A 22,372-nucleotide genomic window follows, 5' to 3' on the forward strand; every position below is an offset into this window, starting at 1 on the left:
AAGAGAAAAAGGGACGCCATCTGAAGGGACCCCGGACAACGTGAGTGGGTGTCAAGTATGGTGTGTTCCCACAAAAAACAAAAAAAGAAAAATATGAATTTGGTATGATTAAGGCCACTCAAACAGTGAAGGGCCCCAAACTGTCCAAAAGTAATTCAGGAAGACAGTTCGTCAGTCAATGGAGAATGACTGGCCCACCAAACTGGAGACAGACAATCACATGCGTCCCCGCTCAGCTTGCCCATTTCAGGAGACCACATGTTCTATCAAGGGATTGCACAAAGGAATACAGAACCTGAAAGAGAGGAGTGGATCCACTTTCCTTCTTCTTTTTCAGACCACAGGCACGGCATTTTCTCTGTTATAAGAGGGGACACCGCTGAAGATGCTGTCCGACACATGTTTCTGATTAAATGAAGCCTATTCTATTGAGAGAACGGCCTTCAAATGCTCCCGGGGTTTGTCTTTGTTGTATCTGCTGTAGTTGGGCCGTGGACGTGGGTGCTACATAACCTCTTCTGCATTGTGCTCTTCCCCTCAAGGGACTGGACGGTACACCCTATAAGGGTCTGCTAAAGGGGAAAGTTATATGAGTGCCACATAGAATGGATGGGCATCCCCACCTGGAGAAGGGAAGGTTCCTTACCTGGATGGGAGGCCACAACTGGATGGACAGGCATTCCAACTAAGAGAAAGAGAAAGGTGACTTACCCAAACCAAGGGGATGGACGGACATCCTAGCCAATAGAAGGGACAATTTCTTACCATGACTTGAAGACCCAAGCAAGTGGACACGCACCATGATCAGACACTTACGTAACACCTTCCTTGGCCAAAATAAAAGAAGACAGGGAAGGATTGTCTCTGAGGAGTGTTTATTCCCCCAAGGTGCTAGATGGCAGCAGCCATCTATATCGTTGTCCATTCTGGAGCCAGCAGAGAATGCTGGGATTTGTAGTCGAGCCTGTTCACAAACAAAGAGGATGTGGAGGTGGGCGGGCGAGAGGAGGACATATTAAATAAAAAAAATTAAAAAAAAAAAAAAGACTCGTGGAACCAGCCTGCCAGATATGAGAAAAAGGAAGTGATGTCTCTGTTCTCAGTGTCAGTGCAGTCTGTGTAGCGTACAGCCGCTCTCTTCTTGTTCAGTACATAGCAAACCAATATTATTTTATACTAGCAAAATACCCGCGCTTCGCAGCGGAGAAGTAGTGTGTTAAAGAGGTTATGAAAAAGTAAAGGAAACATTTTAAAAATAACGTAACATGATTGTCAATGTAATTGTTGTCATTGTTATGAGTGTTGCTGTCATATATATATATATATATAATATATACATATATACTAGGGGGCTCCGCCCCCTGCTCGCTTCGCTTGCCAACCCCTGGTGTTGGGAATGACAAAGAGCGTGATGTATGAATGAGATATAGAATAGTGTGAAGGTGTAGATGATGCAAATAGAAAGCAAACAATAAAGTGTGTGGCACAGTGTAAAGGTTTATTGGAAAATTTCTTTGTACATGCCGTTTAAGTGTAAAAGGTAATTCCAGGTCAGAACTTGTAATGTCAATGAAGATGGTTATTGTTGTGATCAGAGTCAAGTTTGTCAGAGCTTAGAAAGAGTTGTGTCTGTCCAGGAAGTAATGGAATGACTTGGGTATTTATGTTTTCCACATTAATATTTTTTGGACATAATATAGTGCGTTTTGTTAAAAGGGGCATTTGGTCTAATGAGATTGCTGTTCCAAATCTGTCTGTAACTAAGTCGTCGCAGATAAAGGCTTGAGGAATTGTAATAATATGTGGGTGAAGTCCATCTGTATTGGGGAGTGTACCATCTCCCAGTTGTAATAAGCAATTGTTATGATCTGGTTCTGGACATCGAATCTTTTTTACTAACTGTATCTTTTGAAAGCAATGCCAATTGTCTGCGTATTTTAAGGTGCACTGAACAATAGCTGAGCGCATGGCATGTGGAAGAATAGCTAAGCACTGTCTAAAATCTCCTCCTAATAAAAGTACCTTTACTCCAAAGCGAATATTATTATTCATAAACGTTTGTAGAAGTTTATGAATGGTGTTGAGTAAGTGACTGGATGCCATTGTACATTCATCAATAATTAACATTTTCGCAAGACGGATGTCACGTGCAGTGCCACCGTTAATGTTCATAGTGGATACCGATTTGTAGGATCTAATGCAGTTGATAAAGATTTCACTTTCAGGTACATCGTTATTTAGAAGCTTCTGTAGATATTCAGGATATGAATGTAAAGGAGGCAGTCTAATTTGACCCTTTTGACAACAACGTGTAAATGTATTACTTGTATTGCCAGTTGTTTCTTCAGGGAAGTGAACTGAATGACAATGATTGCAAATGACATTCATTAATCCGAATGAATTTTCCTGGTGTATGTTTTGCTTGGGCCGTTTGAGAGGCGCGTTGTTGCATGTGTAGTATTTGGGACGTGTTGTTTTGGAGCTGTATTCGATTTGCCTGTGCTGTGTGAGAAGCCCGTTGTAGCCTTCCTTGCCGTTAACGTATGTCTGATACGGGAGGTGTTTCGTTTTGAATCCGTGCCTGTTGCGATGCAGCACTTTGATTGATAGATTGCGTCATGTGGATCTAGGATGTAGATTTGTGCATATTTGTGTTGTTGATTTGTTTCAGGGTGCACTGTTCCAATGCGATGCAGTATTTGTGCACATATGCGAAAGCAGTATGGGCCATTGCCTTTTGTTGGCCTGATATTTACTCCGGTAGATGCAAAAGCAAATGAACTATTGTAGGATCTAATGCAGTTCATAAAGTTTTTACTTTTAGGTACATCGTTAGTTAGAAGCTTTAGTTGAGCTTTGCGTTTTTGGAGCCGAGACATTTTTTCTTCTAGAATTATGGATAAGTAATAAGGAGTATTGCACTCACTGTTAATATGGAGCCTTTTCTGCGGTTGAACGGTTAATAGTGCCTTATTTTAATGAGATCCACCTATGCTGCATAGTGTGAATTGTGTTTGGTCCCGTTATCCGAGCGGTATCATTTTGTACCTGTGATCGTGAATTCATGACTTGTTTGTTCTTGAGCGTGAGAAATATGGATAAGTAATAAGGAGGATCGCACTCACTGTTAATATGGAGCCTTTTCTGCGGTTGAACGGTTAATAGTGCCTCATTGTAATGAGATCTACCTATGCTGCATATTGTGAACGTGTTGAGATGACGTATGTTTAATACGGACAGTTCATTTAGAAATGGGGCTTTGTGTGTCATTTGTTATTTATGTTACTGTGGTTGTGGGTCTGAATCGTCGTTTTTGTGTACGTTTCGTGTGCTATGTCCGTAGTCTGTCCCGTTTCGTGTCCAATGGGCTTTGTGTGGTGCTCGCGGCTTCTATTTTTTTGTGTGCTTGTGGCTTGTTGAATCCTCCTCTTTGTGTGCGTCCCGTTTCGTGTGCAATGGGATTAAATCCTCCTCTTTGTGTGTGTCCCGTCCGTTGCTTGTGTGTGTGGGGGGGGGCGGGTTTGCGGGCTCTTTTTTTTTGTGTGCCAGGGGCTTGTTGAATCGTCCTCTTTGTGTGTGTCCCGTCCGTTGCTTGTGTGTGTGTGTGTGTGTGGGGGGGGGGGGGGTGTTTTGCTCGTGCGGCGCTGTGTGCGTCGCCTGCGTTTGACTCCTTTTTTCTGTGGTCTTGTCCGCCTCTCGCGGCGACTCATTTCTTCGTGCGCCTGCGCAGTACGTCTTTTTGCGGCTACGGCCCATGGCCGGATGTCCCTGCGTCCATCCGGTTTAGCATTCTCGGTTAGTAATATGGATATATACACACATACATACATGCATACAGATACATACATACATATATATATATATATATATATATATATATATATATATATATATATATATATATATGGTGTATTTACTCCATATTATCGTGCATTGCGCTGTCACTGGTATTTTGATAAAAGAATTTGAACAACATATAAGAAGCGTATAAATTATTAAACAGTAAAACATTAACATTTAAGAAGTAAAGTTACATTGAGTACTACTGCAGTGCCTTCGGGTATACCTCATTTTTGCTTTGCCCATTACATGCTTAAATGTATACATTTTTTGGTGTACCTACCCGAGAACACGCAACATATAACCGACCGTGGGAGAAGCATGGATTTTAAACACGCGTCGAGTTCATCTGCTGGTCTCCCTCGTGGAATAACTGGTAATGTTTGACTAAAATCTACAGCGAGTAAAACGACATTACCTCCTTTTTTTTTTTTTTTACGATCTCTGAGATCTTGCTTTTTTCGGTTCAAGGCTTCATAAGCTCTTTTATGTTCCATGGTGTACTTATCCCAAACCATCATCTTTGAATGTTGCAAGACTTTCGCCTTGTATGTAGATCGGGGTAATTACATTCATTGCATTCCTAGTCTGAATCACAATCTGATTGTATGGGTGGTTACCTGGCAGGTAACGCTTATGCTTGGTCATCAAGTCGTCTAACATCCGCTACGAGCCCTCTTTTAATTGCGAGAAGCAGATATATATAGCCAAATTCTCGCGCTTCGTTGCGGCGAAGTACTGCTTTTAATTTTTTATTAAGAAGAAAACCTTTTTAAATGGATTGAAAACATACGAACAACAATTTGTTAAGGATCTGTTTTTTTGTGAAGCTCCCTTTTCACAGCTGTCACGCTACGGCGTGTGTTTCGTTTATTTGACAGTATGTAGATCGTGGTAATTACATTCATGGCATTCGTTTTCTGAATCACAATCTGATTGTATGGGTGGTTACCTGCCAGGTCACGCTTGTGGTTTGTCAGCAAGTTGCCTTACGTCCGCCACGTGCCCTCTTTCTGTTCCCAGAAGCAGATCATAGAATGGTTTTAATAGTTTACTTTCAAATAATGCAAAGAGTATGCGACATGTGTTTCTCCCTAATTCTGGGCTCATCAGGCGTACACACTCACTGCATCCCCTCTCAGGAATCGAATCTCTATCGTCAGCGCCAGAGCTGAAGCCCCTAACGTTGCGCTACGGCGTGTGGTTCGTTTATACCTCGTGTCTTCTCATTAAACTTTTATCTCACGAATATGTTATTGCAATCCGCAGCGGGAGCATTTCTATAAACTTAATTTAAACTTACGTTTTACACCGTGCTTTTTTCCCTTATGAAGATGCTTGTATGCTTCACTCGCTCGCTTCTTATTGTTTCGCTCCCTTCTCAATTGTTTAATGAATTTTTTGTTCTTTGCGGTTTGCGGCTCTTCCTTCATTTCTCCCTACTGTGTTCTTTTATCTCGCGAATATGTTATTGCAATCCGCAGCGGGAGCGTTTCTATAAACTTAATTTAAACTTACGTTTTACACCGTGCTTTGTTTCCCTTATGAAGATGCTTGTATGGTTCACTCGCTCGCTTCTTATTGTTTCGCTCCCTTCTCAATTGTTTAATGAATTTTTTGTTCTTCGCTGTTTGCGGCGCCAGACTTGAAGCCCCTAACGTTGCGGTCAGCAAGTCGGGTAACATCCGCCATGTGCCGTCTTTCAGTTGCGAGAAGCAGATCATAGAATGGTTTTAATAGTTTACTTTCAAATAATGCAAAGAGTATGCGACACGTGTTTCTCCCTAATTCTGGACTCATCAGGCGTACACACTCACTGCATCCGCTCTCGGGAATCGAATGTCGAACGTCAGCGCCAGAGGTGAAGCCTCTAAAGTTGCGCTACGGCGTGTGGTTCGTTTATACCTCGTGTCTTCTCATTAAACTTTTATCTCGCGAATATGTTATTGCAATCCGCAGCGGGAGCGTTTCTATAAACTTAATTTAAACTTACGTTTTACACCGTGCTTTTTTTCCCTTATGAAGATGCTTGTATGCTTCACTCGCTCGCTTCTTATTGTTTCGCTCTCTTCTCAATTGTTTAATGAATTTTTTGTTCTTCGCTGTTTGCGGCTCATCCTTCATTTCTCCCTACTGCGTTCACAGTCTTTTCACGTGATTACGTGGGAGGCGTGATGACGTGACACTCAAGTCCTCCTCCCACGGCCAGCGAGCTGCCATCCATTACAGCATATTGTGAAAAAAGAGGTTCCAGTTATGACCATTACGCGTTGAATTTCGAAATGAAACCTGCCTAACTTTTGTAAGTAAGCTGTAAGGAATCAGCCTGCCAAATTTCAGCCTTCCACCTACACGGGAAGTTGCAGAATTAGTGATGAGTCAGTCAGTCAGTCAGTGAGGGCTTTGCCTTTTATTAATTAGTATAGATAGATATATATATATATATATATATATATATATATATATATATATACACACACACACACATATACACACACACACACACACACACACACAGTTGTTTAAGCGTTAGGTGTGTTCTGTGTGCAAAAATCCTTGTAGCACTCACTGTGGTTCCTGTTGAAGTGACTCCCACTGCTGTTCTTAAATTTGCTCATATTCAGACCTGCGTCCATATTGCAAAAAGTGTGCAGAAATCCTTGTAGCACACACTCTGTCCTGAACAAAAGTTTTTTTTTTCTGCATTACTGAGGGTTTTGTTAAAGTGACCCCATCTGCCGTTCTTATATTTGCTCATGTTTGGACCCGCGTCCATATTACAAAAAGTGTGCAGAAACCCTTGCAGCACACACTGTGTCCTGAGCAAAAGTTTTGCTGAGGGTTTTGTTAAAGTGACCCATCTGCCATTCCTTTTATTGTTCATGTCTTGCCCTGTCATAGTGCAAGTGTGCATTGAATATCCAACAGGCTCCCACTTTCCCACTCAAAATTCTTATTCATAGGTACTTTTAATTTTTTCCAAACATTTTACCAACATGAGTAATAAAAGTGTTCAGAAAACAACACTGCTCAGTTATTTCAGAAAAGAGATGCCACAAACTAATGAAGGTGCGCCGTCAAGTCCTCGTGTGGCAATTTCAGACAAAGACATTGTAGAAGCTGGTCCATCACGGGAAATCTCTACAGCACACACTCTGCCAACTGATAAATCTAAGCACCACTTATCTGGCATAAACAAACAATGGTTTAAAGATTTTGATTAGCTAATGGTCAAAGAAAATGGTATGTGGTACTCATTGTGCATGAAATATTCAAACAAACACCCCCCAAGGAGGGAGTTACCTTGGGTAAACGTGCCATGAATGAAAAAAGTAAAACGCACATTGAGTCTTCTGCTGACCTTTTAAAAAAAGAGTGTACTAGAGCAAACTGGAATCGGTCAAATTGAAAGATCTCTATCTGTGTTAAATAACTTACAGAGAGACTCCTTTGTGGGAGCTTTAAGATCCACGTATTGGTTGGCAAAAAACGAGTTGCCACATACAACGTTGTTTGAAAAGTTGTTGGAACACTGTAAAGAAATGAGTTGTTCCTTTTTACAACATCTCAATGTTGGTAAAAATGCACATTACACCTCTGAAAGAATAATGCAAGAGCTGCCGGATGTCTTAGCATCAGAAATAAAGCCTAACATACTGAAAAATATACACGCTGAAAATGTTTTTAGTATTCTGTGCGATGAAACCACAGACATCGCAGTTGTAAAACATTAAATATGTTTGCCAGGTCACTAAAGAGGTCAGAATTAGTTTTGTATCAACCCGCAATATGATTGATGGAAAAGCGGAGACTATAACCAACACACTGAGTGAGACTATGGACACTCTAGTCCAACCAGATTAGCAGTTTTCAATCCTAGAGTCAGATGGAGTGGCTGTTATGATTGGGATAATAGAAAGGTGTGGTAAAACTGCTTAAAGATAAAACATCTGGACTCTTGGTCAACTGCCACTGTGTAAACCACCAATTGGCCCTTGCAAGTGCCTAAGCAGCAGCTGCTGTACCTTAATTAACAACACTGAATGACATCTTAAGGCAGCTGTTCTATTTCTTCCAAAATTCTTCAGTTAGGATGGCTGGTTTTAAACAACCGATTGGCCCTGGCAAGTGCCCAAGCAGTAGCTGCTGTACCTTATTTAACAAAACTGAATGACATCTTAAGACAGCTGTTCTATTTCTTCCAAAATTCTTCAGTTAGGATGGCCAGTTTAACAGAAATCCAAAATATTCTGAACATTCCCCAGATTGATCTGAAAATGACCAGTGACACTAGATGGCAGTCTCATGACTCTGCAGTACAGTCACTACGACAGTGTATGAGGAGTGTCATAGCTGAGGCCACTAAACGAAATTACATCACAGCTGAAGAATTAAGCAGATGTATTAAAACGTACAATTTTGTTTCCTCTCTGATGATGCTTTCAGACGTATTACCTTTGTTGTCCAACTTATCTAAGGCTTGGCAAAGGCAAGATGTCAATCTTACTGAAACTGAGAAAATTTTGCTCACCACAAAATTGTCCATCAAGAAGTTGCAAGGCACTCCTGGGAGATATTTTCAAAGCCTTCATCATTGTCTGTCAGAAGAATGGTCAGATCTCCTCATTGTTTATACACAGTGATGTAATGTCATTTAAAACTGCAATATATGATAAATACCTAGAGACAGCTGTCAAGCACCTAGATGCAAGATTCCCTGACATAACAATTATTTCCAGCTTTTCAAAAGTTTTCAATGCAGAAACTCACGATTCAAGTGAGTCTGCTGAAATTCCTTTTAATCGTTACTCCAAAAATGGCAGCCCTCCAATTTTAAAATATGAAAGTAGCAGGCATAAATGGACAGTTGCGTCAAAAATGATCAGAAGTCAATCATACAAAGACTTCAGTCCAAAACAGATTTTACTAAAAATGGCAACGACATCAAAGCTCTAAGAGTCGTTTTCAAATCAAGCCAAACTAGCTCATGCTGGGCTAGTGATCCCAGTGAGCACAGCTGAATGTGAAAGGGGGAAGGGGGTTTTCTGCACTTAAAAGGATCAAGACATGTTTGAGAAATCGCATGAATCAAAGCACGCTAAATAATCTCATGCTGATCTCCTTGGAGGGCCCAGATCCTGGGGACTTTGATTATGGGAAAGCTGCAGACAACTGGGCTTCTTGGAAGAAAAGAATAAATATTTAACTGAAGACACCTTCTGCATATGCAAGTTGGTTTTGAAGAATATTTTTAAATTTTTCTTCATTTGGTTTCCCATACTTTTTTCCCCCCATTGTTTTCACTTTTCTTCCCGACAGCGACAATACTTGTGCTTCTTAGTTTATGTCATAACAATTGTTATTTAAAATTTTTGTTAGGGTTGCAGGATCCTGAATTGAATACTTCTTAAATTTAATAAAAAATATTCTGGCACAAGTGTCAAACCTTAAAAAAGGAAATCATATTGAGCATTGGAAAATAATTAATAACAATTAACTAATAAAAAAAAAGTGCACATTTAATTTTCCCCACCACTAAATTTCCCCGTCCCACCCCACCCAGCTACTTTTTAATGCCACCTGGCTGGAAAAAATTTCTGGGGAAAACACTGCAAACGTATCCTATCTTTCTCTATTAGACAGCATGGAGTCACAAATTACTTTTAAATTCAGTATATCTGCTCCAATCAAAACATTTTATCATTCATGAAAAATCTGTCAGCCATTACCTCAATAGCTCTAAAGCTGAAGTACTCTTGTTATGCTTTAATCACATTCCAGCATCACTATTACTGACCTATTTGTGATGAACTTAATGTGCAAAACATCCACAGTTTCAGAAATTATACTGCCAGATTCTAGACTTAACATAAATGCTCTGCCCACATTATACTTCACCTGGCTCAAGTAATGATTTTCTGTCTGAAACATTTTTAAAATTCTGCTATTGATTTAAATAATAATTTGCAGCAAAACTCCAGAATGCAAATTCTCAGCATGCTGTTCACTCGTAAAAAAGGTGTTAAATTGTCGGACATTAGCCTCTTTACATTTCCCATTCCCCTTTATATACTCTTCATTACAGTGAAAGTCCGTTTAGATTTTTGGTTTATTCCTGCTTTTTGCTGTTCTCCCCCATGGTCTGTTTATAAGAGTCTTATGATAAATTTTAAATGCATAACCCAAATTAACTTGCAGCCACAGACAAATACACTGCAGTATATATAATACTAGCAAAATACCCGTGCTTCGCAGCGGCGAAGTACTGCCTTAAAATTGTTATTAAGAAGAAAAGTAAACATTTTTAAACTGAGGGAAAATATACAAATATTTATTTGTTAAGGATCTCTTTGTATACCACGTTGTCAGTTCGGCCCTATAAAATCTGCTTAACTTTTGTAAGTAAGCTGTACGGAATGAGCCTGCCAAATTTTAGCCTTCTACGTACACGGGAAGTTGGAGAATTAGTGATGAGTGAGTCAGTGAGTGAGGGCTTTGCCTTTTATTAGTATAGATACCCTACAAAGGCGGAGCCATGATTCCGGTTGGACTTGATACTGTTGATTCACTGTGGGAATTAGTAGTAATTGACAGTGGAGACAGAGAGGTAAAGCTCAGTTCCCTTAACCCACCTGAGATCTGTGAATTCTCATTGTCCACCTCACTCATATTTTTGCTTCCACTTTCGCTCTCGACTGGAGCCGATGCTGCAGTGTGAGGTCCAAGTAGATCCATTCCTTCGCCAATCTCTTCCAAATAAGTCTCTGGCAGGCTGCATTGCAAACTTAAGACTGGATTAGGCTTTGATGAAGCTTTAGTTGCCTTTTCCTTATCTTTCTGAACCTTTGATCTTCTGCTCATGATTTAATGTACATATACGTAATTAAAACCTCTCAGGTTGATTAAATTTAGGATACCTCAAAAAAGGCAAAATAACATCGCTGTCATTAGAGTTCCATCCTAGACATCCATTTCTCACAATGGATGAGACCAACAGTTCTTCGATGTGTTCACTTAGCTCTTTATGAAGAGCTTCATTTGCCAAACAATTTACTCTTACCACCAATTTTAAATATGTACTCCTTTAAACCATTGTCCACTATATTCTTTATAGCAAAATACCCGTGCTTCGCAGCGGAGAAGTAGTGTGTTAAAGAGGTTATGAAAAAGAAAAGGAAACATTTTAAAAATAACGTAACATGATTGTCAATGTAATTGTGTTGTCATTGTTATGAGTGTTGCTGTCATATATATATATATATATATATATATATATATATATATATATATATATATATATATACACACACACACATATACATATACATATATACATATACATATGTATATACACACACACATATATATATATATATATATATACATATACATCTATACTAAATAATAAAAGACAAAGCCCTCACTGACTGACTGACTGACTGACTGACTCATCACTAATTCTCCAACTTCCCGTGTAGGTGGAAGGCTGAAATTTGGCAGGCTCATTCCTTACAGCTTACTTACAAAAGTTAGGCAGGTTTCATTTCGAAATTCTACGTGTAATGGTTATAACTGGAACCTGTTTTTTGTCCATATACTCTAATGGAGGAGGCGGAGTCACGTATCGCGTCATCACACCTCCTACGTAATCACTTGAACTAAAAACAAGGAAGAGATTTACAGCACGAGTCAAACGTGGGAACGAAGGTAAATGACGTTAATTTTTGAGTGTCTTTTAATACTGTGTAAGCATACATATTAAAACGTGCAATTAAACATGTGCATTTACGGGGTGATTTCTCAGGCTTAAAAGCTCGCCTTTTATCAAACGCGAGAACAAAGGTAAATGACGTTAATTTCTGAGTGTCTTTTAATACTGTGTAAGCATGCATATTAACACATGTGCAATTAAACGTGTGCATTTCCGGGGTGATTTCTCAGGCTTAAAAGCTCGCCTTTTATTAAAAAGGTAAATGCTAACTGTTTTCATTCTGAAGGGCACAAACCACGTTGGATTTTGTAATGATAGTTGATTAGTAAGGTCTATTAAGTGATACGTACAAAATGATTAGTAATGCCTTTGAATGTCGATGCAAGTAGGAGAATGGGCGTGAACTAAAGAACGATTAGTAACTTGTACAGTAAATGTCTCTAAAGTCTGTCTATTAAAAAGTTATTATATCTTTCAATCCTGTGTATTGATTAAACTACGAACCTAACAAGATCACTACATGGTGTCAGAAGTGGCAGATTGGAAGAGGAATGTGAAGAAGAGGTTAAGCTTTTGAACGAGTCGCGTGTCTGTGAGTAACCCGAAAAGGTGATGAGAAAGCGCTAAGACGTTCTAGCAAAAGAGAAAAAAAAAATATGTTAGGATTACAGCCCCCACCAAATCTCCAGTTAAAGGGAAATGTAGCTGAAAATTGGAAAAGATTTAAACAGAGATTCGAGTTGTATCTTGCTGCGATTGAAGTAGATAGGAAAAGTGAAAAAATGAAAGCGTCTATGCTTCTACATGTAATTGATGAAGAGGCGCTAGAGGTGTATAACAATTTTCAGTTTGAAGAAGATGGAGACAATATGAAATTGAACAAAATAGTTGAAAAATTCGAAACGTATTGCAACCCAAAGCGCAATGTGACATTTGAGCGGCACAAGTTTTTTTACATGTTTCCAGAAAAGCGGAGAAACAATAGACCAGTATGTGACGGAATTGCGTAATAGGAGCTGTTCTAAGAAGAAACCGTCAAGACATCAAAGGACCAATAACCTCTAATCAGCGAAACAAATATTAATGAGAAAACAAGTATAAATCAGGAAAGAACATCTCAACTGCAAACACAATTAACCAGAATATCAAAATGTCAAGTAAAACCACCAGAACGACTCATTGAGACATGTTGAGGATTAAAGGAACATTTTCAATTAAGAAATGCTGAATTCCTTTAACAGTTGTGCTTTTTACACATAGTTTGAATGCTGGATGTATGCCTGAAATGTTCTAGATAGTTCAGTTGTTTGAAGTGATCAAGAATTAAACGTGTGCATTTACGGAGTGATTTCTCAGGCTTAAAAGCACACTTTTTATTAAAAAGGTAAATGCTAACTGTTTTCATTCTGAAGGGCACAAACCACGTTAGATTTCAGCCGTTAAACGCGCAAAAATGTCGGTACACCAGATAAATAAGCGCAACATATTATCAGTTGTATTGTATGCTTACAATACATATAGAAATGTGTTAATCGTTAACTAATAGTATCGGATGGTGTTTTTCGACTCGCGCCTTGATTTAAACGATTGCATGTCTTGGTGGGTTTGCATAGCTTATTGTCAATATCTTTACACCTCTTTTTAAGACTTATTGACTGAAACGGGCTTTCATGAAAAAACTTAGGGCTTTGCTACAAGATACACCCTCCACAAGTTAAAGAAGTAAAAATAACAGGTATATATTTCTGTTTAATTTAAACCTTTTAAGTTCGTATGCATACCCCATTTGGCTGTTTAAGTTTTTTTTATTTTTTCTTCAGTAATATTTAATCTCCTTAAAGAAAAACAACATATGCATTTTACTTTTTTTGTATCTCTTTAGTAATATTTTAGTGTAAAAGGATAACGAGTATTTAAACATTTTATGTTACTTTATAAAGTTATTTTACACAATGTTGAAAAATTAATAAGAAAGCTACATATTTTGGCAGCTGCTGCTTTAATTTTCATTGAAATGAAAAAAGCTCTCCAAGAGAAAACCTCAATGAAGAAGAAACAGTTTGCACTATCTAAAAAGGAGAAACCCTCATTTATAAAGGTTTGCTGCAGATGACTTAACTGAAAATAAATGAATAGTTCCTATGTGTATAATACATATTTATCTATTTGACTTATGCCTTTATTCCAGCAACTTGCAACATCTGAGGTACAATTTGTTACATCACTTTGGTTTTTTGCAGCACAGGCAGGTGAAGTGACTTCCTCAGGGTCACACAGTGGTGTCAGTACCAGGATTTGAACTGACAAGCTCCAGGTTTGCTTAAATATTACTGAAGAATGAAAAAAAACGAAAACGGGCAAATGGGGCTATGCATACAAATGTCCATCCATCCATTATCCAACCCGCTATATCCTAAATACAGGAGCCAATCCCTGCCAACACAGAGCACAAGGCAGGAAACAAACTCCGGGCAAGGTGCCAGCCCACCGCAGGGCGCACACACCCACACACCAGAGACAATTTAGAATCGCCAATGCACCTAACCTGCATGTGTTTGGACTGTGGGAGGAAACCAAAGATATGTGTATATGTAGATATGTATATATATGTATATATGTATATGTATATACATGTTTACATAACCTCTTTAACATACTACTTCTCCGCTGCGAAGCGCGGGTATTTTGCTAGTATATATATATATATATATATATATATATATATATATATATATATATATATATATATATATATATATAGAGCAAAATCCCCGCGCTTTGCAGCGGTGAGGTACTGCTTTTAAATTTTTATTAAGAAGAAAAGAAAACCTTTTTAAACTGAGGGAAAATATACCAATAACAATTTGTTAAGGATCTGTTTTTTTGTGAAGCTGCCTTTACACAGCTTCTCCGCTGTTTTATAAACGAACGCCATATAAGGCCGTCCTTTCTCCTTGCTTCGCAGTTCTGTAGTGTTTTATTGTTCGTTTATTACAATTGTTATAGTTATTGTGTTGCTATTTGAGACTCACTTTTCTGTTCAGGTACCCATTTCCTTTATGTAATCCGCGGATTCTACGCTATTTTTTGTTCGTTTATTACGATTATAGTTATTTATTGATTCCCTTCTTTAGCTGACTGCCTGCTCATATAAGGCGCTCCGCTGTTTTTTTTGTGAAGCAGCCTTTACACAGCTTCTCCGCTGTTTTATAAATGAACGCCATTTAAGGCCATCCTTTTTCCTTGCTTCGCCAAGGAAGCAGCCTTTTTATTTAATCCACGGGTTCTCCGCTGTTTTATTGTTCGTTTATTACGATTGTTATAGTTCTCTTTGTATACCATGTTGTCAGTTCAGCACTCCGGTTGTAATATGACCAAGCTGTGCAAGCTTACTGTTGAGAATGCAACGTATAGTTGTACAGGAGAAAAGCAATCTTGCCTCAAATCAATGGCAACCTTTTGTAGGTCTATGAACTTAATTTATGCGTCACTCGCTCGCTTCTTATTGTTTCGCTGCCTTCTCAATTGTGTAATGAATGTTTTCTTCAGCGCTCTTTGGGGCTCTTCCTTGTTTTCTACGTACTGCATTCACAGTCAGTTCACGTGATTACGTGGGAGGCGTGATGACGCGATACGCAACTCCGCCTCCCACGGCCATCGAGATGCAGTCTATTACAGTATATGGACAAAATGTGCAGAGTTTTTGAGGAATGCAGTCTTCACAAACTTTGCAAAGAAACCTATTGTCAACGAGAAAAAACTCTTCTCAGATACAAAGCTTTTTTTTTTTCAGATACAAAGCATCCACTTTGTGACAACTGTCATATGGACCATGGCACACTCTAAAATACACTTGGTAGAATTCACTAGGAGTTCAACATCTAACTGTGTTTATTAAGCATACAACAAACTATAGACCACCACTTCTTCTTTCGGCTCCTCTGTTAGAGGTTGCCACAGTGGATCATCTTCTTCCATATCTTTCTGTCCTCTGCATCTTGCTCTGTTACACCCATCGCCTGTCCTCTCTCACTACATCCATAAACCTTCACTTAGGCCTTCCTCTTTTCCTCTTCCCTGGCAACTCTATCCTTAGCATCCTTCTCCCAATATACCCAGCATCTCTCCTCTGCACATGTCTAAACCAACGCAATCTCGCCTCTCTGACTTTGTCTCCCAAACGTCCAACTTGAGCTGACCTTCTAATGTACTCATTTCTAATCCTATCCATCCTCATCACACCCAGTGCAAATCTTAGCATCTTTAACTCTGCTACCTGCCGCTCTGTCTCCTGCTTTCTGGTCAGTGCCACCATCTCCAACCCATATAACATAGCTGGTCTCACTACCGTCCTGTAGACCTTCCCTTTCACTCTTGCTGATACCCGTCTGTCACAAATTACTCCTGGCACTCTTCTCCACCCATTCCACCCTGCATTCACTTTCTTTTTTCACCTATCTTCCACAATCCCCATTACTCTGTACTGTTGATCCCAAGCATTTAACACTAGAATTACCAGAGCCTACAAAAAAAATCGTAGATCCGGCCCACCTTAAATCGCTTCTTAAAACCGTTCTCACCTCTCCGCCAGCGTCTTTTGTCATCTAAATGTACTGATAAAGACAAGCTGCCAGCAGCCGGCTATTCCATCCCCCCCATCGACTTGCATCTCCCAGCTCATGCCTTGATTGATTATCTGGGAGTGAAGTGGAGTTTTAGAGTGGAAATAATAGATTGTTATTTGGAACACACGCATTTCATATGTGTTGCATTTCTACAGTAATCTGTGTAAACACATTGTTAAAACAGAAACGTTTTTTATATTCTAGTAGCAAATGACAAAATGTAGGCATAAACTATATAATGTATGAAGCCTGAAGTCCAAATATCAAAGAAACACTTTCACAAAAGGTACAAAAAAAAGCCACCGCCAAAAAAAGCCGCCTTAGTGTGTGACATTGACACACGTTAGCTATCGCTGCTTCCGTGGCGCAACAGTATCAGTCGTTGACTGGGAATCAGAAGGTCATGAGTTCGATCCTGCATGATTCCCTTTTGTGAAGTGTTCTTATTTTCACTATTTTAGAATAAAAAGATACATTTGATTTCAGTCTGTAACAGCCGGTGTAATATATGATATTTGTAAAGGTTAGCTTTGTTTTTGTTTTTTTTTTAAATTAACTTTTCATTGTCTCAGTGGCGTTCAGGAGCCTTCCCTACCACCCCCTATCCCCCCATCTAACACTGCTGTTTTCACATAAAGACGCGCTATAGCTCTGCAGTGTATCACGATAAATACGACCATGTGTTTTTTCCCCCCAATATTGCCAGTCCCCACGTGTTGCTGTATGCTCTTTCTTTTGTACTCCAGGACATGCAGAGGAAAGCATAGTAAAGAGCAGTAACTTCAGCAATCATCAGACACTCCCCATCTGACATTGCTGTTTTCACATAAAGACGCGCTATAGTTCTGCAGTGTACTTGTGACTGCATTGTCGTACCAATGCTTGCGAACTGAAGTGTCTACATGCACTTTTCATGGTATTACACGTGTATTTTTTGAGCATGCCCGTGTCGCTCAAACACAGGAATATATGTTGATGTAAAAGTATAACAAAACAAGTGCACTTTTATTCAAGACTATAACCGAAGCAAAAAGAAAGCAAGTCACAGTAGGCGGTTGATATGACAGCTTGCGTGGTGGAATGCTAAGAACTGCTGATTTCCATTCCGTGCTATATAACTGTTAACATTTGAATCTGATGATTGCATATAGCACTGTCTTATTCAGTGTGCGCAAGAACATGCAGGTGGCCAGTTGCTGCGTGCTACAAAGCATATTTTAAAAAAAAAGAAAGAGACAAATATATGTGACGTTTTGAAAGAAATCATTTTATGACGTGAATAGTACCAATCTGAAAACATCGCCGAAGTAATGCAATATTATTTGAAAACGAACAGCGCCAGATCGGGTGTGAAGTTATACTGGCGCTGTTTGAGTCAGATCAGAAACTGAATAAGCTGAACAAGCTCCTGTTCTGACTCTAAGTAAAAAAGCATGAATTAATCAACAGAAATAACCACGATTGACATTTTAAACTTAACGATTTACAGTGCATACCAATTTATAAATTTAATGTCCGTTTGAGGAAAAAAAAAACATTTTCTCCAAAGCTGGGAATCGAACTCAGGTCTCTGTAGCACGGTAGGGCAGCTGTGCTCCAAGTCAGCAAACCGTAGCGTTAAGCCACGGAAGGTGTCGTAGCATCCTTGAACCTTTTGTGAAAGTGTTTATTTGATGTTTGGACTTCAGGCTTCACAGATTCTATAGTTTATGCCTACATTTTGTAACATTTATTACTAAAATATGAAAAAGTTTCTGTTTTAGCAATGTGTTTGCACAGATTACTGTAGAAACGGAACACGCATGAAATGCATGTGTTCCAAATAACGATCTATTATTTCCATTCTAAAAGTACAGCAGTTCAGTCACTCCCAGATAATCAAACAAGGCATGAGCTGGGAAAACTTAGTGAACGTTCTGCGACGGTGGGGGATGGAATAGCCAGCTGCTCGCTGCTCCTCTTAATCAGCACATTTAGAAGACAAAAGAGAGGTGAGAACGGTTTTAAGGTGGGCCGGATCTACGAGTTTTTTCGTAGACTCTGGTAATTCTAGTGTTAAACTCATCCACCTTTGCCAACTCTACTCCCTGCATCCTCACCATTCCACTGACCTCCCTCTCATTTACACATACGTATTCTGTCTTGTTCCTAATGACCTTCATTCCTCTCTAGAGCATATCTCCACCTCTCCAGGGTCTCCTCAACCTGCTCCCTACTATCGCTACAGATCACAATGTCATCAGCAAACATCACAGTCCACGGGGACTCCTGTCTAATCTCGTCTGTCAACCTGTCCATCACCATAGCAAACAATAAAGGGCTCAGAGCCAATTCCTGATTCCTGTACCTCCAACTTGAATGCATCTGTCACGCCTACCGCAAACCTCACCACTGTCACACTTCCCTCGTACATATTCTGTACAACTCTTATGTACTTCTCTGCCACTCCCGACTTCCTCATACAATACTACAGCTCCTCTCGAGGAACCCTGTCATCTCCAGGTCCACAAAGATGCAATGCAACTCCTTCTGGCCATCTCTAAACTTCTCCATCAACATCCTCAGAGCAAACATTGCATCTGTGGTGCTCGTTCTTGGCATGAAACCATACTGCTGCTCACTAAGCATCACCTCACTTCTTAACCTAGCTTCCACTACTCTTTCCCATAACTTCATGCTGTGGCTCAACAATTTTATTCCCCTGTAGTTACAGCAGTCCTGCACATCCCGCTTATTCTTAAATATCGGCACCAGTACACTTCACCACTCCTCAGGCATCCTCTCACTTTCAAAGATTCCATTAAACAATCTGGTTAAAAACTCCACTGATAGACCACTGATTTCTAAAATATATCCATGTTTTATATATGCATACACACAAGCTAAACATAAATAAGAGAAATAAAGTCAAAAAGAAACAATGTAGCATCCGATTTTAAGTTTCTATCCTAGAATTGGGATTTCAGCATGGTGGAAAGATTTTAATGTCTCAATGATATTTACACCTACACTGCACAATAAAATTAAGGAACACTTACTCATCCCAGTCTAATACAAAGCCAATTAAGCTTCAGGGATATCAATCTGTCCATTAAACAAGCATAAGCAGTTGTGAATCAACTTCACATGCTTTGATACAAATGAAAGTGACAACAGGTGTACTGGAGAGGCAACAAGGTGGTAAGACAACCCACAAAAAGGGAATGGTTTTGCAGGTGGTAGGCACAGACAATTGTTCTCTTCTTTTCCTTCCCGACTTATTCCTCTTTAGTTTTGCATTTTGCTAGTGTCCTTGTCACTCCTGGTAGCACTCCTGGTAGCACTCCTGGTAGGTTCCTGGTGAAGCTGATTCAGGTTAAGCCAAGCATTCCAGATCCTCCTGGATGGCATACTCATATGTACTGTTGCAAGGTTTGTGGTACTTCCCAGCACAGTCTCAAAAAACATTGAGGAGATACCAGGAGACGGACCATTACACGAGGAGAGCTGTACAAGGCAGTAGAAGGGCATCAACCCAGAAGCAGAGGAGGAACAGAGATCACTGCCAGTGCCCTACAGGATGACCCCAAGCTGACTACTGGTGTGCATATTTCTGACCAAACAGACTCCATGAGGGTGGCCTGAGGGCCCAATGTCCTCTAGTAGGACCTGTGCTCATAACCCATCATCATGAATCACCAGAGAATAGCACAACTGGCAGTGCCGTCACTGGTGTCTTGTTCTCTTCGCAGATGAGAGCAGGTTCACATTGTGCATATGTGGCAGATGTGAAATAATATGGAGATGGCAAGATGTATGTTATGAAGAATGTAACATACAGCATGACTGGTTTGGTGGTGGGTCTGTGATGGTCTAGGGAGGAATACCTTGCAGGGTCACACAGTCCTCCACATGCTAGGCAATGATATTCTGACAGCTGTTAGGTACCAGGATGAAATCCTCAAGAGCCATTGCCAGACTTTACGCTAGAGCAGTGGGACCCGGGCTCCTCTTGGTGAAGGACAATTCCTGGCCTCGTGTGGCCAGAGTATGTAGGCACTTCCTGGAGAACAAAGGCATTGACGCCACTGACTGGCCCGCACATTCCCCAGATCTAAAACCAACTGAGAACACCTGGGGGGCTATATACACTACTGAGTCACATTGTGAGTTGCCATGATGAAATTCAGGCAAGTTGGATCAGCCTGTGATTTAAATTTTTGACTTTGATTTTCAATGTGATGTTGAATCCAGCCCTCAATGGGTTGGTGATTATGGTTTCCATTGACTGTTATTACATCATTTTGTTCTCAACGAATTACGCAATATTACTCAGTAAAGATTTTCCACTTGAATATTTCGTTCATCAAGATCAAATGTATGATTTAAGTGTTCCATAAATTTTTTGAGAAGTGTGTATTATCGGGATACTTGTGATCCTTATAGGATTACCCCTGGCAAATTGGTGTTAAGAGGACAGAACACAGAGAATACATTCAACTTATAGGATATTTCTCCATAAATATAGTGAAATCTCTTCTACAACAGACACACCAAGACCAATTAGCGACTGAGGGCCGGTTGACGTATATTGGGCATTTGGGATCAGACCAAAGAGACTATTTGGAGTGGATATATGGAATCACTATGTGTAATGTCTGTCATGTTACAGGCCAGGTGGGACAGACAAACCACAGGCATGTACCTAGTACATAAACGAAGAAACATTTGAATGTACTTAATATACACTTAACAAAACCAATAAATATTTCTTTCTTTCTCCTTCCAGTCTGTGTGTATAATTAATAAAAATGAAATAGTACTTAATAGCAAATGTCTATTATGTGCATCTTCAGTATCCATAAAATGGTCTTTAAAGTGCACCACTCTGTGCTGTTATTTTGATTATACTTAAAGTGTAGATATTGCTTATTAAATTACAAACCCTTCTATTGTAAGTGTATCACAAGCAAGGCACAAACAAGAAAAAGCAAAGCATTTTTAATAAGACATTTTTCTTTGGTACAGCTACTCAAAAAATTACACTAAACTTGGATTTAATTGTTTAACTCTTATTTATATAAAAACTATTAAATAAAATGCATACCTTAATTTCTCTGTCTCCGCTTTAATTTCATCTGAAAAAGAAAAAATATATATAACTAAACAAAACACACAAATCATGAATTATACACCAAAGTGAATATTAACTATTTTATTATAAAGAAATTTTTCCTACAATAACCACAAGTCAAGAAAATAAAGACTCCAACTAGCCAAATAACATTATTGCAGTGTCACATGACAAGCATGTTGAAATTTGTACGCACAGATATAAAATTTCACATTAAAAAGTTTATTTCATTTCCAATCTCCACAAAATTTAAATACAATATTGATTGTTGTGTTCAAAAGCAGCTAGAAAAAAAAACTTAGAAACAGACAAATTTACTGCATAATGTAGCGTTGAAACAACTAATCAATAACTTTGATCACAATTAATGATGAAAATAGTTGCCAAAGAATTTTGTTAATGATTATTTGTTTTGTTATGTATTGCAGACATACAGTAACTTCACTGACCAAAAGCAATTCTAATTAAATTCTGAGATTTGGCAGAGAAGGAGTATTTATCTATAGAAGAGGATCAAAGGCCAAAGAATTCAAATCTGTGGAGTAAGAAGTCTGTGTCTTGCAAAATCTGTAAAAATGAGCTCACTTGCTAGGGGATCACACACCTGTACACTTGAAAACATTGGAGTAATGGTAATCCTTCTGTCATTTGTACTTAGGGATAGTCTGGAAGCACTCTTAGTGTTACTTTTTTTTTTTTTTATTTATTGATTTTTTTTTATTGACAATTCAAACTTCTTATCAGACAATGCAGAGTCAACAACCCATAACATTTCTTTGTAGTGTATTTCTTTTGCTGCCATCTAGTGGATAAAAATCAAAAAATACATTCAAGGCAACCTTAGGTGATGTTATAGTTATTTCAGTCTTTCCACAATGTCGAAAACAGGCTTGAAAGTATTAAACTAGACTCTATAGGTAGTAACAACACTTGTAAATATGCATATTTTTGGCAAATGTAATTTTAAAGCATACTTGTAGTAATGCTATGAAGGAGAGCATTGTGAAAGAAATAAACTTATTTTTCTTTATATGACTTGCACTTTTGCACAAACTTTGCATTTTTAAACTCAATCGATATACT

At 39.0% G+C, this 22,372-nt stretch overlaps 1 protein-coding gene across 2 annotated transcripts in view; it reads right to left on the reverse strand.

Annotated features, from left to right (window-relative positions):
• The window catches only part of arfgef1 (ADP-ribosylation factor guanine nucleotide-exchange factor 1 (brefeldin A-inhibited)), a 221,967-nt gene that overhangs the window by 120,843 nt on the left and 78,752 nt on the right, over positions 1-22,372 (reverse strand). For both annotated transcript variants that reach the window (XM_028803601.2, XM_028803600.2), the window contains exon 2: positions 21,263-21,293. In XM_028803601.2, coding sequence (XP_028659434.1) covers positions 21,263-21,293 — 31 coding nt within the window. The remainder of the gene's footprint in view (positions 1-21,262; positions 21,294-22,372) is intronic.

The sequence above is a fragment of the Erpetoichthys calabaricus genome, chromosome 6 (genome assembly GCF_900747795.2).
Source record: "Erpetoichthys calabaricus chromosome 6, fErpCal1.3, whole genome shotgun sequence".
Taxonomy (NCBI): domain Eukaryota; kingdom Metazoa; phylum Chordata; class Cladistia; order Polypteriformes; family Polypteridae; genus Erpetoichthys; species Erpetoichthys calabaricus.